The sequence below is a fragment of the Canis lupus genome, chromosome 5 (genome assembly GCF_011100685.1).
Source record: "Canis lupus familiaris isolate Mischka breed German Shepherd chromosome 5, alternate assembly UU_Cfam_GSD_1.0, whole genome shotgun sequence".
Lineage (NCBI taxonomy): Eukaryota > Metazoa > Chordata > Mammalia > Carnivora > Canidae > Canis > Canis lupus.
In genome coordinates, this window is record NC_049226.1 from 53,004,492 (window position 1) to 53,021,269 (window position 16,778).

At 40.6% G+C, this 16,778-nt stretch overlaps 1 protein-coding gene and 1 pseudogene across 4 annotated transcripts in view; one reads left to right on the forward strand and one right to left on the reverse strand.

Annotated features, from left to right (window-relative positions):
- Positions 1 to 7,520, reverse strand: part of C8A (complement C8 alpha chain) — a 65,115-nt gene extending 57,595 nt beyond the window's left edge. The window contains exon 1 of one of the 3 annotated variants that reach the window (XM_038537414.1): positions 7,352 to 7,520. In XM_038537414.1, coding sequence (XP_038393342.1) covers positions 7,352 to 7,428 — 77 coding nt within the window. In that variant the 5' untranslated portion in view covers positions 7,429 to 7,520. The remainder of the gene's footprint in view (positions 1 to 7,351) is intronic. The other 2 variants (XM_038537416.1, XM_038537415.1) reach the window with 2 other exon arrangements.
- LOC106558828 lies at positions 1,094 to 1,946 on the forward strand (annotated as a pseudogene). Its single transcript, XR_005359721.1, has one exon. The product of XR_005359721.1 is annotated as a 40S ribosomal protein S3a-like (transcript).
- Positions 7,521 to 16,778: the final 9,258 nt, after the last annotated feature.

Genomic DNA, 16,778 nt, shown 5'->3' on the forward strand with positions numbered 1-16,778 from the left:
ACACTTCCTGGTTCCCTCCCTACCTCTGTGGCCAGTTGTTTTTGAATTCTCCAAAAACTGGAATGCCTCACGGAGTAGTACAGCCTTTCTTTTCTCTTTCTGCTTCTCTCGGGCTTAGAAAGGTGAGATCCATTTCCTGGGCTTCCTGTGACTCAATGCTAATGCTTCCTAAATTTAGATCTTCAACCTAGACCACTCATCTGAAATCCTATTTTCTTTATCCAACTGCTCCATTTTAGATCTCCACCAGGTTGGTACTTCTGAGGCATGGCAAGCTCAATGGCTCCAAAACTCAACTCTTAATTTTCTTCTAAATAGTTTCTTTCTCAGTTTTACCCACATCCAAAAGTGGAACCACTGTAACACGTAGTTGGTCAAGCCAGATAACTGGCAGTGGTCTTTAATTCCTTCCTCCCCCTCAACCCCACATCCAGTCCTTTGGAAATTTCTGTCATTTTACTTTCAAGAAAAATCTCAAACACCTTCCCTTCTGCCTACCTCTACTGCCAAAATTCTGATTTAATGCATCATAATCTCTCCCCCACATCACTGCTACGGCCTCCTGTGGGCCAAGACTTCCACTTCAGCTTCCTTCAATCCCGTCTCTGCACAACCACTAGAATGAATTTTTTTTATTAGAAATCAGATAATCCCTTTTCCTCCCTTTATGAAACCCTACAGTGGTTTTTTGACTGGTTGGTTGGTTGGTTGGTTTTTAATACACATAAACTAAAGTCCAAATTCCTCATCATGATGCCAAGGTCCTCTATGATCTGGTCTCTGCCCACCTTTTTGACATCCTCTCAGGGCACATCCCCTACTCTCATGCTGTTACCATCCTTCAGTGCCATAAGCACAATGGGCCATTTCCCCCTGGAGGGTCATAGCACATGCCAATCTCTCCACTCTCTCCTGTTCTTCACATGACTTCTCCTTACCATCTGACATATATCAGCTTAAATGCCAACTCTAGAGAAACCCCACCAGCCAGCCTGTCTTTATTGCTCTAATATCCTCTATTAAAAAGCTCTATTTGTTTCCTTCATAGTCCTTATCACAGCTTTACTGTAACACGTAAACAACATATAAACTGGCAGCAGCGCCATGGCGGTCGGCAAGAACAAGCGCCTTACGAAAGGCGGCAAAAAGGGAGCCAAGAAGAAAGTGGTTGATCCATTTTCTAAGAAAGATTGGTATGATGTGAAAGCGCCAGCTATGTTCAATATAAGAAATATTGGAAAAACACGTCACAAGAACGCAAGGAACCAAAATTGCGTCTGATGGTCTCAAGGGTCGGGTTTTTGAAGTTAGCCTTGCTGATCTGCAGAATGATGAAGTTGCATTTAGGAAATTCAAGCTAATCACTGAGGATGTGCAGGGCAAAAACTGCCTGACTAATTTTCATGGCATGGATCTTACCCGTGACAAAATGTGCTCCATGGTCAAAAAATGGCAGACCACGATTGAAGCTCATGTTGATGTAAAGACTACCGATGGTTATTTGCTTCGTCTATTTTGTGTTGGTTTTACTAAAAAACGCAATAATCAGATTCGGAAGACCTCTTACGCTCAGCACCAACAGGTCCGCCAAATCCGGAAAAAGATGATGGAAATCATGACCCGAGAGGTGCAAACAAATGACTTGAAAGAAGTGGTCAATAAATTGATTCCAGACAGCATCGGAAAAGATATAGAAAAAGCTTGTCAGTCTATTTATCCACTCCATGATGTTTTTGTTAGAAAAGTAAAAATGCTGAAGAAGCCCAAGTTTCAATTGGGAAAACTCATGGAGCTTCATGGTGAAGGTAGTAGTTCTGGAAAAGCTACGGGGGATGAGACCGGTGCTAAAGTTGAACGAGCTGATGGATATGAACCACCAGTCCAAGAATCTGTTTAAAATTCAGACATTTAATGGTGACCAATAAAAACATATTTGTGATGTTTAATTTCTTATCATTCTTTTTAAATAATCAGGCTCGGTGAAGCAGATGTTTTGAACTGACCGTGTGAACTTTTCAGAACTATTGTATGGATCTTATCCATTGCTCTTGGCTACTAAATAGCTGCAAAAGGGTAGTGATCTATTTTAAGCTGTAGTGATCTGGATGGAAGTGTTCTAGATGGTTAATAAAAGGAAACTTTAAAAAAAAAACATATAAACTAAACATATAAACAAAACATTACAGTAAATGTTTTGTTTATATGTTTATCGACTCTATCACTAAACTGTAAATTCCCTGAGGGTAGGAATATTACCAGTTTAGTTGACTACCTAGCACCTAACATACCTGGAGTATGTACTGAATAAATTAATGAAATGAACAAATGAAAAGTATTTATTGTGTGCTGTGTACACACAGAATTCCACACAGAACATCTAGTTCTAGGCATGCTCCAGGCTTTCTTCAGTACATGTGTAATTTGGTTTCCTCTACATAATCGCACCTTGTCCATCTGGCTGAAACTTCCCAGTTCAGTTAAGCCTCTCTTCCTCTACGTAGATTTCTTTGACCTGCCCACCCTATGTTAACATTATGCCATATACATAGCTCCTCTCATACTTTATCTCCATCCCTACACTGCTTGTTCTATGAAGCAGGGATCACAACTATATTGTTCACATTGTAGACTAGTGCTAAAGGTAGTACTTTGCATATAGTAGGAACTCAGTACAAATGTTGGGTATAAATATATTATCTCATTCACTCTTACATTATTTCACTTAAATTTTATAAGAACGCTGTGGGGCGGGAATTATTACACCCATTTTGTAGGTAGGTAAAGCAGCTTCATGAGGAGATGAAATAAGCTTGCTTAAAGTTATATAGATAGTAAAATGGCAAAGCAAGGATTTAAATGAAGGCTGTTTGACACTACAATGTTTGTATTGTGTTAGCATTCCAAAATATGCTATGAAAGATTTCTGACTAAAGGGAAAGAGAGTAATAAAAATAATATCCTAGAAGCTTATCATGTGCCAAGTTTTGTGCTAAGTACTTTATATGAATGAACTCCCCTAACTACTGAGAAGCACTCATTGAATTATTTATCTCTGTTTTATAGATGAGAGAGTTGAGTCTTAGAGAGTTTTACTTGTCCAAATTCTGGAGCCACTATGTGGTGAAGCCCATACCCAGTGCCCCTTGAAGTATAGCTAACGATTAGTCACCCTGAACCAAAGTTCCCACCTTCACAAGACTCACTTCTGAGTCACATCCACTATTCCAGCTGCTCATATTAGTTAAAAATTCATGTAGGTTGAGTACATACTGATTTCCAGTTATCTGGACAACCTTAGAAAATAGTCACATAGCCTTGGCCCATGGTACTTTGGTAAACACACTCAGATGCTTATGAAATAAATACAATAAAGAGAAGGATCATGACTTAAACTTCACAGGATCCATTGCCTCTGTGGCCTATTTAACAAAAACAGTGGTCATCCTCCATGTTTGAGGTCCTTACTCATGTTTCCATCAGCTCCTCTAAGGAATTTTGTTTGTTCTCCATCAGTGGAAATTTTTGGTTGAAAATGTCATATTTTCAAAATGTGTGCTTAGTTAAAAAAAAATAAAACTTTTTTTTTTTTTTTCTGGTGGGTGAGGGTAGCAGGAATGGTGGAGATAACACTTATCCAGCAATTAGAAGACCTGCCTGTTTCACTAGGTGGTTGAGTTATTTAGAACCTGTCAAACTGCTTTGTTTCTTCTCTGGTCTTCAGTCAGAGGGTAATAATTACAATAATCTTAGAGGAACATAATGAGGATTAACTGGCCAGTATTCTTAAAATGACTGGCAGAGAGGTCTGGTTGTTACATAACATGCCCCTTCTCTCCCTGGGGCTCAAGTTCTTTATCTGCCACATGAGTGGATTAAACCAGATGTCATCTGAGTCAGTCCTAATTCTAAAGATCTGTGATATAGAAATGATGGAAGCAGTAGACAAGAACTTTAGAAGAGTTAATGCACATATATCCCAGTATGTAGGGAGAATGATGAACATGATAAGTGGAAGATGTAAAAGAGGACCAAATGAAATTTTTGAAACTGAAAATCATCACAACAGAAATGAAAAATTCATTGAATGGGTTAACAGGTTAAATACTACAGAAGAAAAGATAAGCAAATTTGAAGATAAAGTTATAGAAGTTATGAAAAATGAAACAAAGAGATTTAAAAATGCTGCCAACAACAACAAAAAAGAGCAGAGTCTCAGTGGCCTGTGGGATATTGAGCAGTCTAACCTGTCTGCAATTGGACTATCAGAAGGAAAAGAGAGACAACGGGGCAGAGAACATATGAATTAATAGTGTCAAAACTTTTTTTCTTCAAATTTGGTGAGAAATATAAACCCATGGAACCATATCAAGGTGCATCAAAATCAAATCGCTGATGATCAATAATAAAGAGAAAATTGTAAAAGTAGTCATTTTTTAAAAAATGACACTACACAAAAAGGAAAGCAGATTTTTCCTCAGAGACTATGCAAGCCAAAGATAATGGAATGACATCCTTAAAGTGATGTGGCAAGAAAATAAAACAATTCACTTAGAACTTTATATTCAACAAAGATATCCTTCAAAATAAGGTATAACGAAGACTTTTTCAGACCACTCAAAATGGAGAATTCATTACCAAAAATCATTCTGCATTGCAAGAAATATCAAAGAAAGTTATTCAGTGAGAATAAAAATGATATCAGGAGTGGTACGATATTATTTGAAGGTAGGCCGTGATAAATTAATGATATATATGTAAATCTTAGAACAACAGCAAAAAAAAAAAAAAAAAGCAGAATAGCTAATAAATCATTAGGAATTAGAAAAAACATTAAGTCTAAAAGATAAAAAACAGAAATAAAGAACAAATGGGACAAGTAGAAAATAAAAAGATGATAAATGCATAGCTATCAGTAATTACATTTTATATATGTGGTATAAATACTATGATTAAAAGACAGAGATTGTTAGACTAGATACTAAAGCAAAATTCATCTATGTGCTATCTACATGCTTTGAAGCATACTTTGAAGTACAAAGAGTCAGATAAGTTAAAATAAAATATTGGAAAAACTCATCATGCAAAAAATAATCATAAGAAAGCAAGTATAGCTATATTAATAATAGACTGCAGAACAAAATTGCTATGGATAATGGAAGACTTTCATAATGATTGGGGGCAAATCATCAAGAATGTATAAGAACTCTAAATATAGATAGATAGATAGATAGATAGATAGATAGATAGATAGACAGATATAACACAGTTTTAAAACATGTGAAGCAAAAACTAAAGGAACTGAAAGGAGAAATAAATCCACAAATGTAGCTGGAGCCTGCAACATCACTCCCTCAGTAATAAATAGAACAAGTAGACACGAACTTGAGCAACATTACCAACCAGCTTAATTTAATGACTTAGCACTACAGCCAACAACCATAAATACAAACTTTTGAGTGCACATGATATATTGACTAAGAGATCATACTCTTTATCATAAATGAAGAACTGAAATTTGTTTAAACTTTTTAAACACACACATGCCAAAATGTATTATTTATATAAAATATGTAATGGGGATCCATTGGTATTTGAGACTGGATATTACAACTGATTTTCATCACCATTATTTTAAAATGTTTTTCTCAATCTCATTTTTCTATTAAGAGTTTATAATAAGCAAATGGTAAAGAAGAGCTTATAAAAATAAAAATGTACCTCAAATTTTAAAAAAATTTAAAAATTAAAATGTACCATTTAAAACGTAAATGTATATCATTTGTTTTTTTCACTCTTACGTTTCATGTAAGATTTTATTTGGGACAAAAAGAGTGCCACTGTTAAATTTTGTAAATGTTTGAAATCACTGACCAATCTTGATGATCCCTGCCAATTAGGCACATTATACATCTGTTCTAATTTTTGTCAACCATCAGAGAGAATGGAAAGACCAAAATATGACAATAATAATCACACAAAACCGCTGGCAGTAGCTTCCACTGAATGCTTACTCAGTACCAGGCATTGTCCTAAGTACTCTCATCCATTTGTTTCTCTGAATTTCCTCCCATTTTACAGCTCAGAACACTTACATAACTTGCCTGAGATCAAACCAATAGTAAATACCAGGGCCATAACTTGAACCTAGTAAAATTATTTCACCATATAGTCTTCCATTTTCAAAACCAGGGTCAGATATACTGGCATTAGATACAAAAACCCCATGATTTCCTATTTCAGCACTTTGTGAAGTATTTAATTGGTTCTCTTTTGCGTTGACTTCAAATTTGCCTCTTCACTGGTCTGTCTTATTTGATAAGTTCATCAAACATCAAGACTCTTTGTTCATTTTCAAAAAGGATTACAATGATAAGCTTTTATAATTAAGAATATCTCAGCAGAGATTTCCTTTACCACCATTTTCTCGCCTTTATCTTCTAATTATTAGAGGTGAATTTTCTGATTTTTCAAAAGTGTATTGGCTTTAAATACAAGTTACAAATTAACTGCTTGTAAAAATGCCTTTCCCCCTTCTGAATTGTTATGTAAAGGAAATCTGTCTTGCTTTAGCATTTAAAAGCAATAATGATTCAAAATTAAATCACTCAACAAGAACTTGAATAAACTTAAAATCTTCAGTGTTTGGGAGATAAGGACTGCTTTTACACTACCCCAAAGCTAAAATTAAGGCCTGTTTAAGCACCACAAAATACTTGATGTAAAACCTGAAGCCAGGTTGAACAATTCAAGGAAATGAAACTGGTATAATTGCAATGTACATATGAAAATATCACTTCCATTTATTACCCTGCAGCAAAAGGTAAACATTTTAAGAATGAAATGACCCAGCATCTCTATAGTCTCTTGCCTTTCCCAAGATGATGTTATTAACATTACCTAATTGTATCCTCCTTCAAGCTCTCTGAGATGGGAATTTGCAAGATTCACAAACAGATAAGTAGAGGTTAGCTACCCAGCATTACTCAAGAGAATTATTATTTATTAAGCTGAGTATACTTTATATTCTAGGACCTTATTTCATATTCATTAACTCTAACAGATGAGGCATTATTATTCTTGTTTCCAGATAGGGAACTTGAAGCTCAAAGTGATTAAGTGGCCTACTCCAGATTACCCAACTCTTGAGTATTAGATCTGTGATTTGTATACCAAGGTCCATCTGACTCCAAGAGCATGCTTCTTTCACTGTCCTGCACTCCTTCAGTGGATTGGTAATGACATGAGAAGGTCGCATTCCATCCTAAAGTAGCCTGTTGCAAACACGAAAGTGCCTTATCTCCCCACTAGGTGATCCCTATGTGCAAATTTTGCAGATTTATGGCCAACTCACCGGTTCACCTTCTCCTGAATGGTTACCCCAGGCTGACAAATCATCAAAGATAAGATGAAAAAGGCAGCAGCAAACATGTCACCTACCCTATATTATTTAGAATGAATAAAATTATTCAGAGAGTTAAAGATGTCTTCAGGCTGGGACCTGTAAGATGAATTTAATGTTTGGAACTAACAGAACTCACTCAATTCTCATTGAGATGTGGTTAATTAGTGACTATGGTATTGATTAGCCAAACACCCTAAAATCTCAGACACCAAAAGCTTCTGTCCCTCAGACCTTTTGAAAAGTAATATCCATATGGTTGAGGAAAGGAGGATTTTTAGCCAATACCAGTCTAGCAAAGAGTTCTTATTTTCAGGATGAGGCAAAGCCAAATCAAGTGACAGTTGCTGAATTCATTCAGTCTTTCTGAGTGGTTCTTGGAACTTCTGAAGTCAGATCAATTTGTTTTGCAGGACTGAGACCAGGCTAATACTGGTGTGTGAGCTCAGTCCGAAAAAGCTGCCCAAATGTAGGAAATGCTAATAGTTACATAAAGGTTCTACAATGTATTGCCAAACATCTGGAGCCTGAGAGCTGTGGTAAATGAATGGACTTTCTGCTTCTCATCCAGACATTAGATATCATTAAGACCCAGCATATTTGTGTCTTGAGGGGACCAGATGTCTTCCATAGACATCTCCAAAAGCATTCTCTAGAATTATAGTGACAGCCACACATCTGCACTGATGATATTATACCTACATCCATTCTCTTTCTCTTTGAGACATATTCATAAATTAATTAAATAACTAGAGATGGAGAGACCGGGATAACTGAACGTGTGGCAGGCATGTCGTATGTCTTATTTTACTGAACCCTCATGAGTCAATGAGATAGAAATGATTAATTTCATTTTGCAGGAAAAGGAATGGAGGTTCAGAGGAGTTAAGTAACTTGCCCAAAGGATGTACAGCCATCTTAATATCTTTGGGAGTATTTATGAGTATCTTATGAGAGTATTTAGATCCTCTTATTAGCAGGATTGGCCAGGAGAATCATTATTCATCTCAAATGAAGTTATGAAAAGTTCTAACGAAGAACTTGTATGCTTAAAAAATGTGTGTCTGGGATGCCTGGGTGGCTCAGGGCGTGATCCCGGGGTCCTGGGATCGGGTCCCACATCGGGCTCCCTGCATGAAGCCTGCTTCTCCCTTTGCCTGTCTCTGCCCTCTCTCTCTGTGTCTCTCATGAATGAATAAGTGAATGAATGAATGAATGAACAAATAAATAAATAAATCTTTAAAAGAAAGAGAGAGAAAAAAATGTGTGTCTGATTTAAATGTGGAGATTTTAATAAGGCACCCAGTCGTTACTGCCTCTATTTTTTCAGACATTTAGGTAAACATTTGACAGAAGTAGAGACTATTCTGGTCCTAAAGAGCTCCTAAAGTCCCTGATTTCTATGTCTCTCTCCCCCTATAACAGTGGTCTCAACTAGGAGCAATTTTTCCCTTCAGAGGATATTTGGCAATATCCAGAGATATTTTTGGTTGTCACAACTTTGGAGGTTGTGCTACTGGCATCCAGTGGGTGCTAAACATCCTACAAAACACAGGACGTACTCCTTGTCCCCAAGAAAGAATTATCTGGCCCCAAATGTCAATAATGCCAAGGCTGGAAAACACTGCCCCACAAAAAAGCTGGTCTGCCCTCCCCTGATGTCTGGGATTCTGATGAATTATTTTTTTTCTTTTAACGTATGGATAATATCATCTTCCTTCCCAGACCAGCTGCTTCTTGAGATTTCCCTGATGCCTTTTCTCCTCACCTAAGACTTCAGTGGCCTTCAGGACTCCTCCTGAACCTCTGTTCACCTCTCTCACCCTCCACGCCCCAACATGAGCCCTTACATTCTCTCATATTTCCTCTGTAATGTTTTCCCTCCAAAGCTTCTCTCCTTCATTCTTGCCCTTTGATCCATTTCAGGGCCTGTGCTCTTCCCGAAACTATCATGACAGACTACTAGTGGGCCTCTGTTTCTCCCGCCCGTGCATTGCAGCTAGACTCAGGATCAACAAAACAGCTTCTGACAGTGTAAGTCTCCTGCTCAGAAACCTTCAGTGGCTTCCTCATTGTCTATAAAATTGGAAGTCCAAATTCCCTCATAAATGGGTCCAAAGCCATCTTTGCAATCTTCGTCAACTACCACCATCAAATTATCCATGACATTATAAATTAGATTCTCCTGACCGTCCTCACACTTTCTCACTGCTGTGACTTCACCCATGCTGGACCTTTACCTGGACTACCTTTATCTGTCATCTTCTACCCTTCTGCCAAGTATCTTCTCAAATAGCAAGTCCATCATGGATCCTTGGTTGACAGTCCCATCTGGAAGATACCTCCATGTTATCTTTGAACCTTACAAATATATACCAGCACTTTTCAGTTTTGATTTACACTATGTTTTTCTAGGGATGTGGGGTACACCTCAGTAATGAAAGTTTCTTTAGAGTAAATCCTGTATCTGATTCTTATCTATAGTCACCCATAGCATTTAACACGAATCTTTAATAAATATTATTTGATTGAATGAGTTTGTAAGTGAATCAACTAAAGATAGTTTACTATTCCTAATACTTTCAGGTATGTTTTCTCATTTAATCCTCAAAACAACCTTGTAAGATAAATATTATCCTGGAAGAGAGACAGTGATTAAGAGGGAAAATGGAAACAAGGTATATAGAGCACCAAGCTTTGTACCTGCCACTTTACATGTTTTTTTTTTAAATAATCTTTTTCAATCTATTTAATCTTCACAGTGATCTTGCAAGGCCAGTAGTCATCATGCTATATTGAAGATGGAGGATGTTGAGTTTCAGCCTGTAGTCACACAGCGGCTGAGTCTCAGAATCGTGGATTGATAATCTGTACAACTCCAAAATCTGACACCTTTTCTGATCTGGCCACACAACTACCAAGTGGCATATCAGGACAGGGCCTGAGTCTTCTAGCCACAGGTTCCTTTCTCTGTCTATTATGTCTTAGCTCTGAGAATGAGTATCATTTCCTGGGGACGAAGAAAGCAAACTAGAGTGAATGGAGAGGTAATCACAGAATAGAAGCAAGAGAAAAGCTAAGTCAGATGGGACCATGTCATGCCTCTATGACTCTGTGTGTGTGTGTGTGTGTGTGTGTGTGTGTGTGTGTATTGGACGGGGCATTCATTCATCTGCTCTCAGCCAAAATGTTCAAAGATGAATGGAAAACACCAAAATATAGTTAGGTTTGCATATGTGGATTTCATCTTAATTGCAGTGTTCTGTTATCAAAGATAGATTGTTATAAAATACCAGGTAGAAGAGAGACAACAAGATGGCAATTCATTTTGAAGACGCATTGCTTGTCTGGGGGAAACACTTTGCACTATCTAAATCAGCCTGTGAGTCATGGCCTCAGAGTGGCACATGTCCTGTGATGCCCCAGACTGCCACCTCAGGGTGACATCTAGGTCAGTGCTCCTTGAAAAGCCTTGGAAGCTCTGCACCTCGTTCCCCTATGCTGGGCCCACAGCCTGCCCAGTGCACACAGCAGATCAAACCCTGCATATCTAATGGAATTGGAGGCAATTTGCTAGAACAGAAAGGACCCAGTTGTAGATCAGAAAGTGCTACTGATCAGTTATTGTCACTCAGACTCAGTTTCTTCATCTGTAAAATGGTTAAAATGATACCCGTGAGGCTTGTATTGAAGAATAGAAGACTAACAAGGAAATCTAGCCTCAGCTGGGAATTCTGAATAGCTGTTGCTCGCATATTTAAACAGTGCTTCTGCTTCTCTCTGCTTCTCCTCCTGAGTATGTCTCCTCTTGTAGACATGGGCACCTTCACCTAAGTGCCAGTAAAGGGGGAAAGTGGAAGAAAGGAGGGGCCTGGCAAGGAGAAGAATGGAGGAAGATAGAAGGTGGGACATTCCCATTCAGGTGCCCAGGGCTAATTCTGACATCTTCTGGAGGGAGGGCACCGGTGGCTGACATAGCAGTAGGAGGCTTCCCCATCTCTGCCCAGGTTCACTTACCGTGCCAGCACCTCAAAGGTGGAAAACTTTGGGAGTGACTCAGAGTAGCAACAATTAGCTTGGAAATGCTCCATCTTGAGGTGGCCAGAGCAAACGAAGCTTCTCCAAGCAGCTTGTTGGTTGACAGTCCACATGGATGGCACAGCAGACAGTTTTGTGAATTTGTTTGAGGTGTCTCTCCAGAAGCGCGCGCGCGTGTGTGTGTGTGTGTGTGTGTGTGTGTGGTGATGATGATCTTTGCTCCCTCACTGGAGAAACCTACAAAATACACAACACAACACCAGGCACAAAGTCTGCAGACAGTAAGTGAGCATCCCCGGGGCAGTGGCTTGCCTTCCCTCTCCTCCTCTCTCAACCCTTTGTAAGACTGAATGTCTGTGATACTTGTTTTTCCTCCTGCTCGGTTCTTCTGGCCCGGGCTGCAGCCAGCAGACGGTGGTGGGTTTTTAGCTGGAAATGAAGTGGGGCTGGTTTAAGTAATTGATCTCAATCAGAGGCTTTACAAGGGATGGGCTAAGACATGCCTACTGCTTCCCACTCCGTGGAAGCTCTGCATTTGCATTTAAGGGGTGGGATGAGAAGGAGCCAGCTTCTGGCACATTAGCATAGAAATGCGAGACCTTTTCTGGGAGAAGGCACAGAGCACTGGAAGCAGCACAGGCCAAATCTGGGTGAACCTTCGGGAAATTCCTATTGGAATTTGGCTGCAATAAAGACCCAAGGGCAGTTTACACCTAAGCAAGTTCTCTGGCTTCATGAGCTGACCCACAGTGCTCTGTGCCAGGCCTTCACGCGCAGCAGCCCCCATGGTGCAAGCTGCAGCTCTCCCCGTTCCCACCGCACCCAGGCCACAGCTCCCTCTCTGAATGACCACCACCTCGGTAGTTTGTGATTTTTCCCACTTGTAATTCCTGTGAATCCTTGAAGACAGGCCGGGATGGCCCAGGGTTTCTCTCCAACAGATGTAAGAGGCCGTGAATGGAACTAGCTTTTCATGGGGAGGCCGACTTCATGGGTCCCACAAGCAGGCAGTAAGGGACAGATATTACAAACAATCCTACCTTCCATTCCCTGCCAGGGTCACGCTGAGCTACCCAGATACTCTCTATTCCCCCACTACACTGGGAGCCTTGGGAGGACAGGAGCCACTTTCAAATGACTCGTGCCCCAGTGCTGGCACATAGTAGGTACCCTCTATATTTGTGTTTTATGAAGCCCCCTTTGGAAAACTGCAGCTTTCAGGTCTAACATACCTGGATTGAAATCCAAGTACCATCATTAACCAAATGTGCACCTTTGCACTCTCTGCCTTAATTACCCCTCCTGTATAACAGGTTTGATGATTTCACATGTGTACATATACTATATATAAATAGTATATATACTATTTATTGCATGTGCAATACATTGCACAAACATATGTATTGCACATGCATCATTCCTAACAAATATTCATTACGGATGCTGTTGCTCTTTGTAACCCCCCTCACTTCCTGCCGTCTCTGTCGTAGTCTGTGCTCCATAAACACCCTCCTGGGATCATTCAGGAGCTTGCTCAGAGCAGCGCTCCTGGTGACACCTGAGGAATCAGTAATGGGGGGAGGGTCACTGAGAAACTGATGTGGTAAACATGTGGTGCCATCTTCCTATATATTTTAGGCATCTTTATGCCATCCAGCCACAGGTCTTTACTGCCCAAATGATGTTTCTTAAAGATATTGTGGCCTGAATATATTACAATCTTTAAAAAAAAAAAAAAAGATATTGTGGCCTCTAAACCTCAAAGCCACAGTGACCCAGTGGATTGGTTAGTCAAGAACATAAGCTCTGGGAGGCTGACCAGACTCGTCGGGTTCATCATTACATAACAGAGTAGCTGCACATTATAAACCATCAGTTACTACATTGGCTCCATTGGGGTTTGGGGTTGGGTATGGTGCTGGGCACGAAAGACTTAGAGATGAAGAGAACACAGTGCCCCCAACCCCAGCTCACGCCCAGACTGAGTGCTGTGCAGATCTGCAGGGATCAAGCTGGCAGCATCCAGAAATGGCTGCTTCCTGTGGTTTGGGCTTTGAAGGAGGCAGGTGGGCGGGTAGAAATGTCTGTATTCAGAGGAAGGAGGAGCATTCTAGGAGGAGAAAACCCCATGAGCAGAACCATGAAGATGCAAAAGGGACATGGCCAGTTTGGGGAATCAGCAGCTAGCTATCTGGTGGGCAAAAGAACAGACAAAGGCCACATCAGAGGGCTTTTTGTTTTTTGTTTTTCTTTCTTTCTTTCTTTCTTTCTTTCTTTCTTTCTTTCTTTCTTTCTTTCTTTCTTTCTTCTTTCTTTCTTTCTTTCTTTCTTTTTCTTTCTTTTTTTTTTTTTTTTTTTGCCAAGAGTAAGATTTAAATTCATTCCATTGCTCAGGGAATGGAGGGGCAAAAAACTGAGGCAGCAGAGCCCCATGATCAGCCTGTACTTTGCGTTCTGGGAGACACACAGAGGTTGGAGAGGAAGCAGAGAAACCAGCTTGGAGATTGACTCTCAGGGACTGGAACTCCATGCACCTGACACCCCAGGGGAAATGCTGGAGGACAAAAGGGTGTTTCCTTTTGGGGAAGCTCCGGAGTCAGGCCCCTGATCTGCATGTGGGCCTCTGCAGTATCACACTGTGTGACCTTGGGCTAGTCACTTGACTTCTCTGGACCTCGCTGTCCATACCTGAAGGCCGGCTCATCCCTGCGGCCTCCTCCAGGGCTGAAATCATATGCAGGTATAGTCCTGATCTGAGACACTCCGCCCTAGAACTGCAAGACTAGGAAACAAATAGATATCTATTTCCAAACCAGTCAAGGCTCTCTTAATACTTTTATGCAGGACTTGTCTTCCCATGAGACACTCCGGGCTGTCAGTCTGTAATTAGACTTTCTCCCGCTCATAAAGCCAGGCTGCATGGAGTGAGAGACAGAGCCGGATTAGCCCACTGTAAACAAATGTGGTCAGTCCCCTTCTCGCCAGTCTGGTTCCAGTTGAGTGGATTTCTGCAGCTCCTGGGTGAATGTTAATGCCTCCTACGTACACAGTTGCAAGAAAAGAATCGCATGTGCCTCCCTTTCTTGAGAATGCTTCTCGTGCATCTCTGTGACGCAGCATGGGGTGCTGGGGGCAGGCAGCAGTGCAAAGAACCTCAAAGAGCCTAAGGCCAGAGATGGGCACCTGGGTTTCCAGAAAAGCTCAGCCACTAATTTTCTTTGTAACCTTGTGAAAGTCACTTCAGCTCTCTGAGCCTCAGGTATCTCAACTGTAAAATGAGACTGAGGACACCTGCCTCGCAGGCCTGCTGGAAAGAGTAATTGAGATAATGTACATGAGAGTTTTTGGTAAAGCTCTGCAGGCAAGGGACCAGTGTCAAGGATGACCGTGCAAAGGGTCAGGAAGTCCGGGTAGGTACAGAGCACACGGGAGGGCCAAGTTCCAAGTTCTCATCAGCATCAGAGTCCTAGCGGACCAGGGGTGGGGAACTGGGGGAACAGACCCAATGCCCCCTGAACTGCCCTCTGATGAAAATTGCCCTGAAATCTGATGTAGGTTTTCCCTGAATGGAGGTAGAAGAAAGAGTGCTAATGTTTATGAGCATTTGTGCTCTTGCAAATCCTGATGGTAGCTTTAGATGAGAATTCTTATACCCACTCCAAAGATGAGGAGGCTGAAACCAGAAGAAGGAGAGGAGAGGGAGAGAGGATTTGAGGTCAAGTCTGCCTAGGCACCCTGTTTCTAAAATTATAAGCAGATTCGAGCCAGCTTTAAATGGGGCACAGATCCATAGTATGCTATTAAGAACACAAATGAAATATTTGGAGGAGCACTAATATTTTCATAGGGCATCAAGGAGGATGAATCAATGTCATGAACTATAAGCATCATGAAGGCAGAGGCGGTACTCACTGCAATATCCTACCACCAGGACCACTGCCTGGGACAGAACAGACACTTGGTAAATACTTGTCAATGAATGAACCACCCCTATGAGACTTACCGTCATCCTCTTGGCTTTTCTGGCTGACCACAATCAGAAATGGAAAGCAAGTCCCTCATGTAAATTATCCAAGGGATTTGCACACATTTACTCCATCGGTTGTTTCCATTTCTATTGCTGTGTAACAAACCACCACAAAACTCAGCGGCTAGAAACAACATTGATTTAGTATTTCTCAGGATTCTGCAGAAGGTCACTTATGGATGGGGCTGCATTCAGCTGAGAGCTCAGCTGAGGCTGGAACATACATGTGGCCTCTCATCACGCAGTAGTCTAGCCTAGGCTTCCTTCCAGCCTATCAGCTGACTTCCCAGAGAGAACACTTCTGCTTCTATCACACTTGCTAACGTCCCACTGGCAAAGCAGGTTGTGTGGCCAAGCCCAGGTCAGCGTGGGAGGAGACCACACAAGGTTGTTCATATCAGGAAGTAAAATTCATAGAGATCAGTCAGTCACATGGATCTTCATGAGCTATAGTTTATAATATATATATTATATATAGCATTTGGAAATGTCCCTGGCACTTAGTTTGTATTACTTATGTATTAGTGATAGCTAAACATGATTAATACCTAATTATAGAATATCATCATGATTATTATTAAATTCCTTTATTTTTAAGAATATGAAATGAGACTGCCTTTTTTTTTTTTTTGGAACGTGAAATGAGAACCTCATACTAGGGATGCTTTGGTGTATCCTTCAAACTCTGAGAATACTAACCCTTTGTATTACCGAAGCTACACAATTGTGTCTGAGTAGCAGAGTCAACAACAAAACATGAAGATGAATCCCTCTTTCTCTTCTTCCCCTATGCTTTTCTCTCTTACATGGTTTCCCTAAACCTGGGTATACTTTTTGCTCATTCCTAGAAGTGTTGTTGGAACTTGAAGGAGTATTACTTACCTCTTAAGAATCCATTCACTCAATACGCATTTTCCTAAGCCCATCATGGTAATCTCCTTCTCTCTTCCAGGGATACATTTGGAGGTGGACATGGGACCCAGTTCCAGCAGATGAGATGTAGATGAGCTGCACATCTGTTGGGTAACTTCTGAGGAAGACTATCCACCTTGACCCAAAGAGAAAGGTATGCCAGAGGAATCCTTGTTTCCCTTTCTACTTTTAGACCTAGTTGTATGAGGGCATGATACTTAGAAACGCCTTTTACACCCATTGTCATGTCATGACAAGAATATGCTCTGGATAACTCTCTAGCCCCAGAGGAAAAGAGACCCAGGGACTTAAAAACTCAACCTGTTGACCTTCAACTTGAAACAGAGTTGTTCGGTCAGATCCAGACTCACTCTAGCTGTCATAGTTGTCTTGGTGTGACAT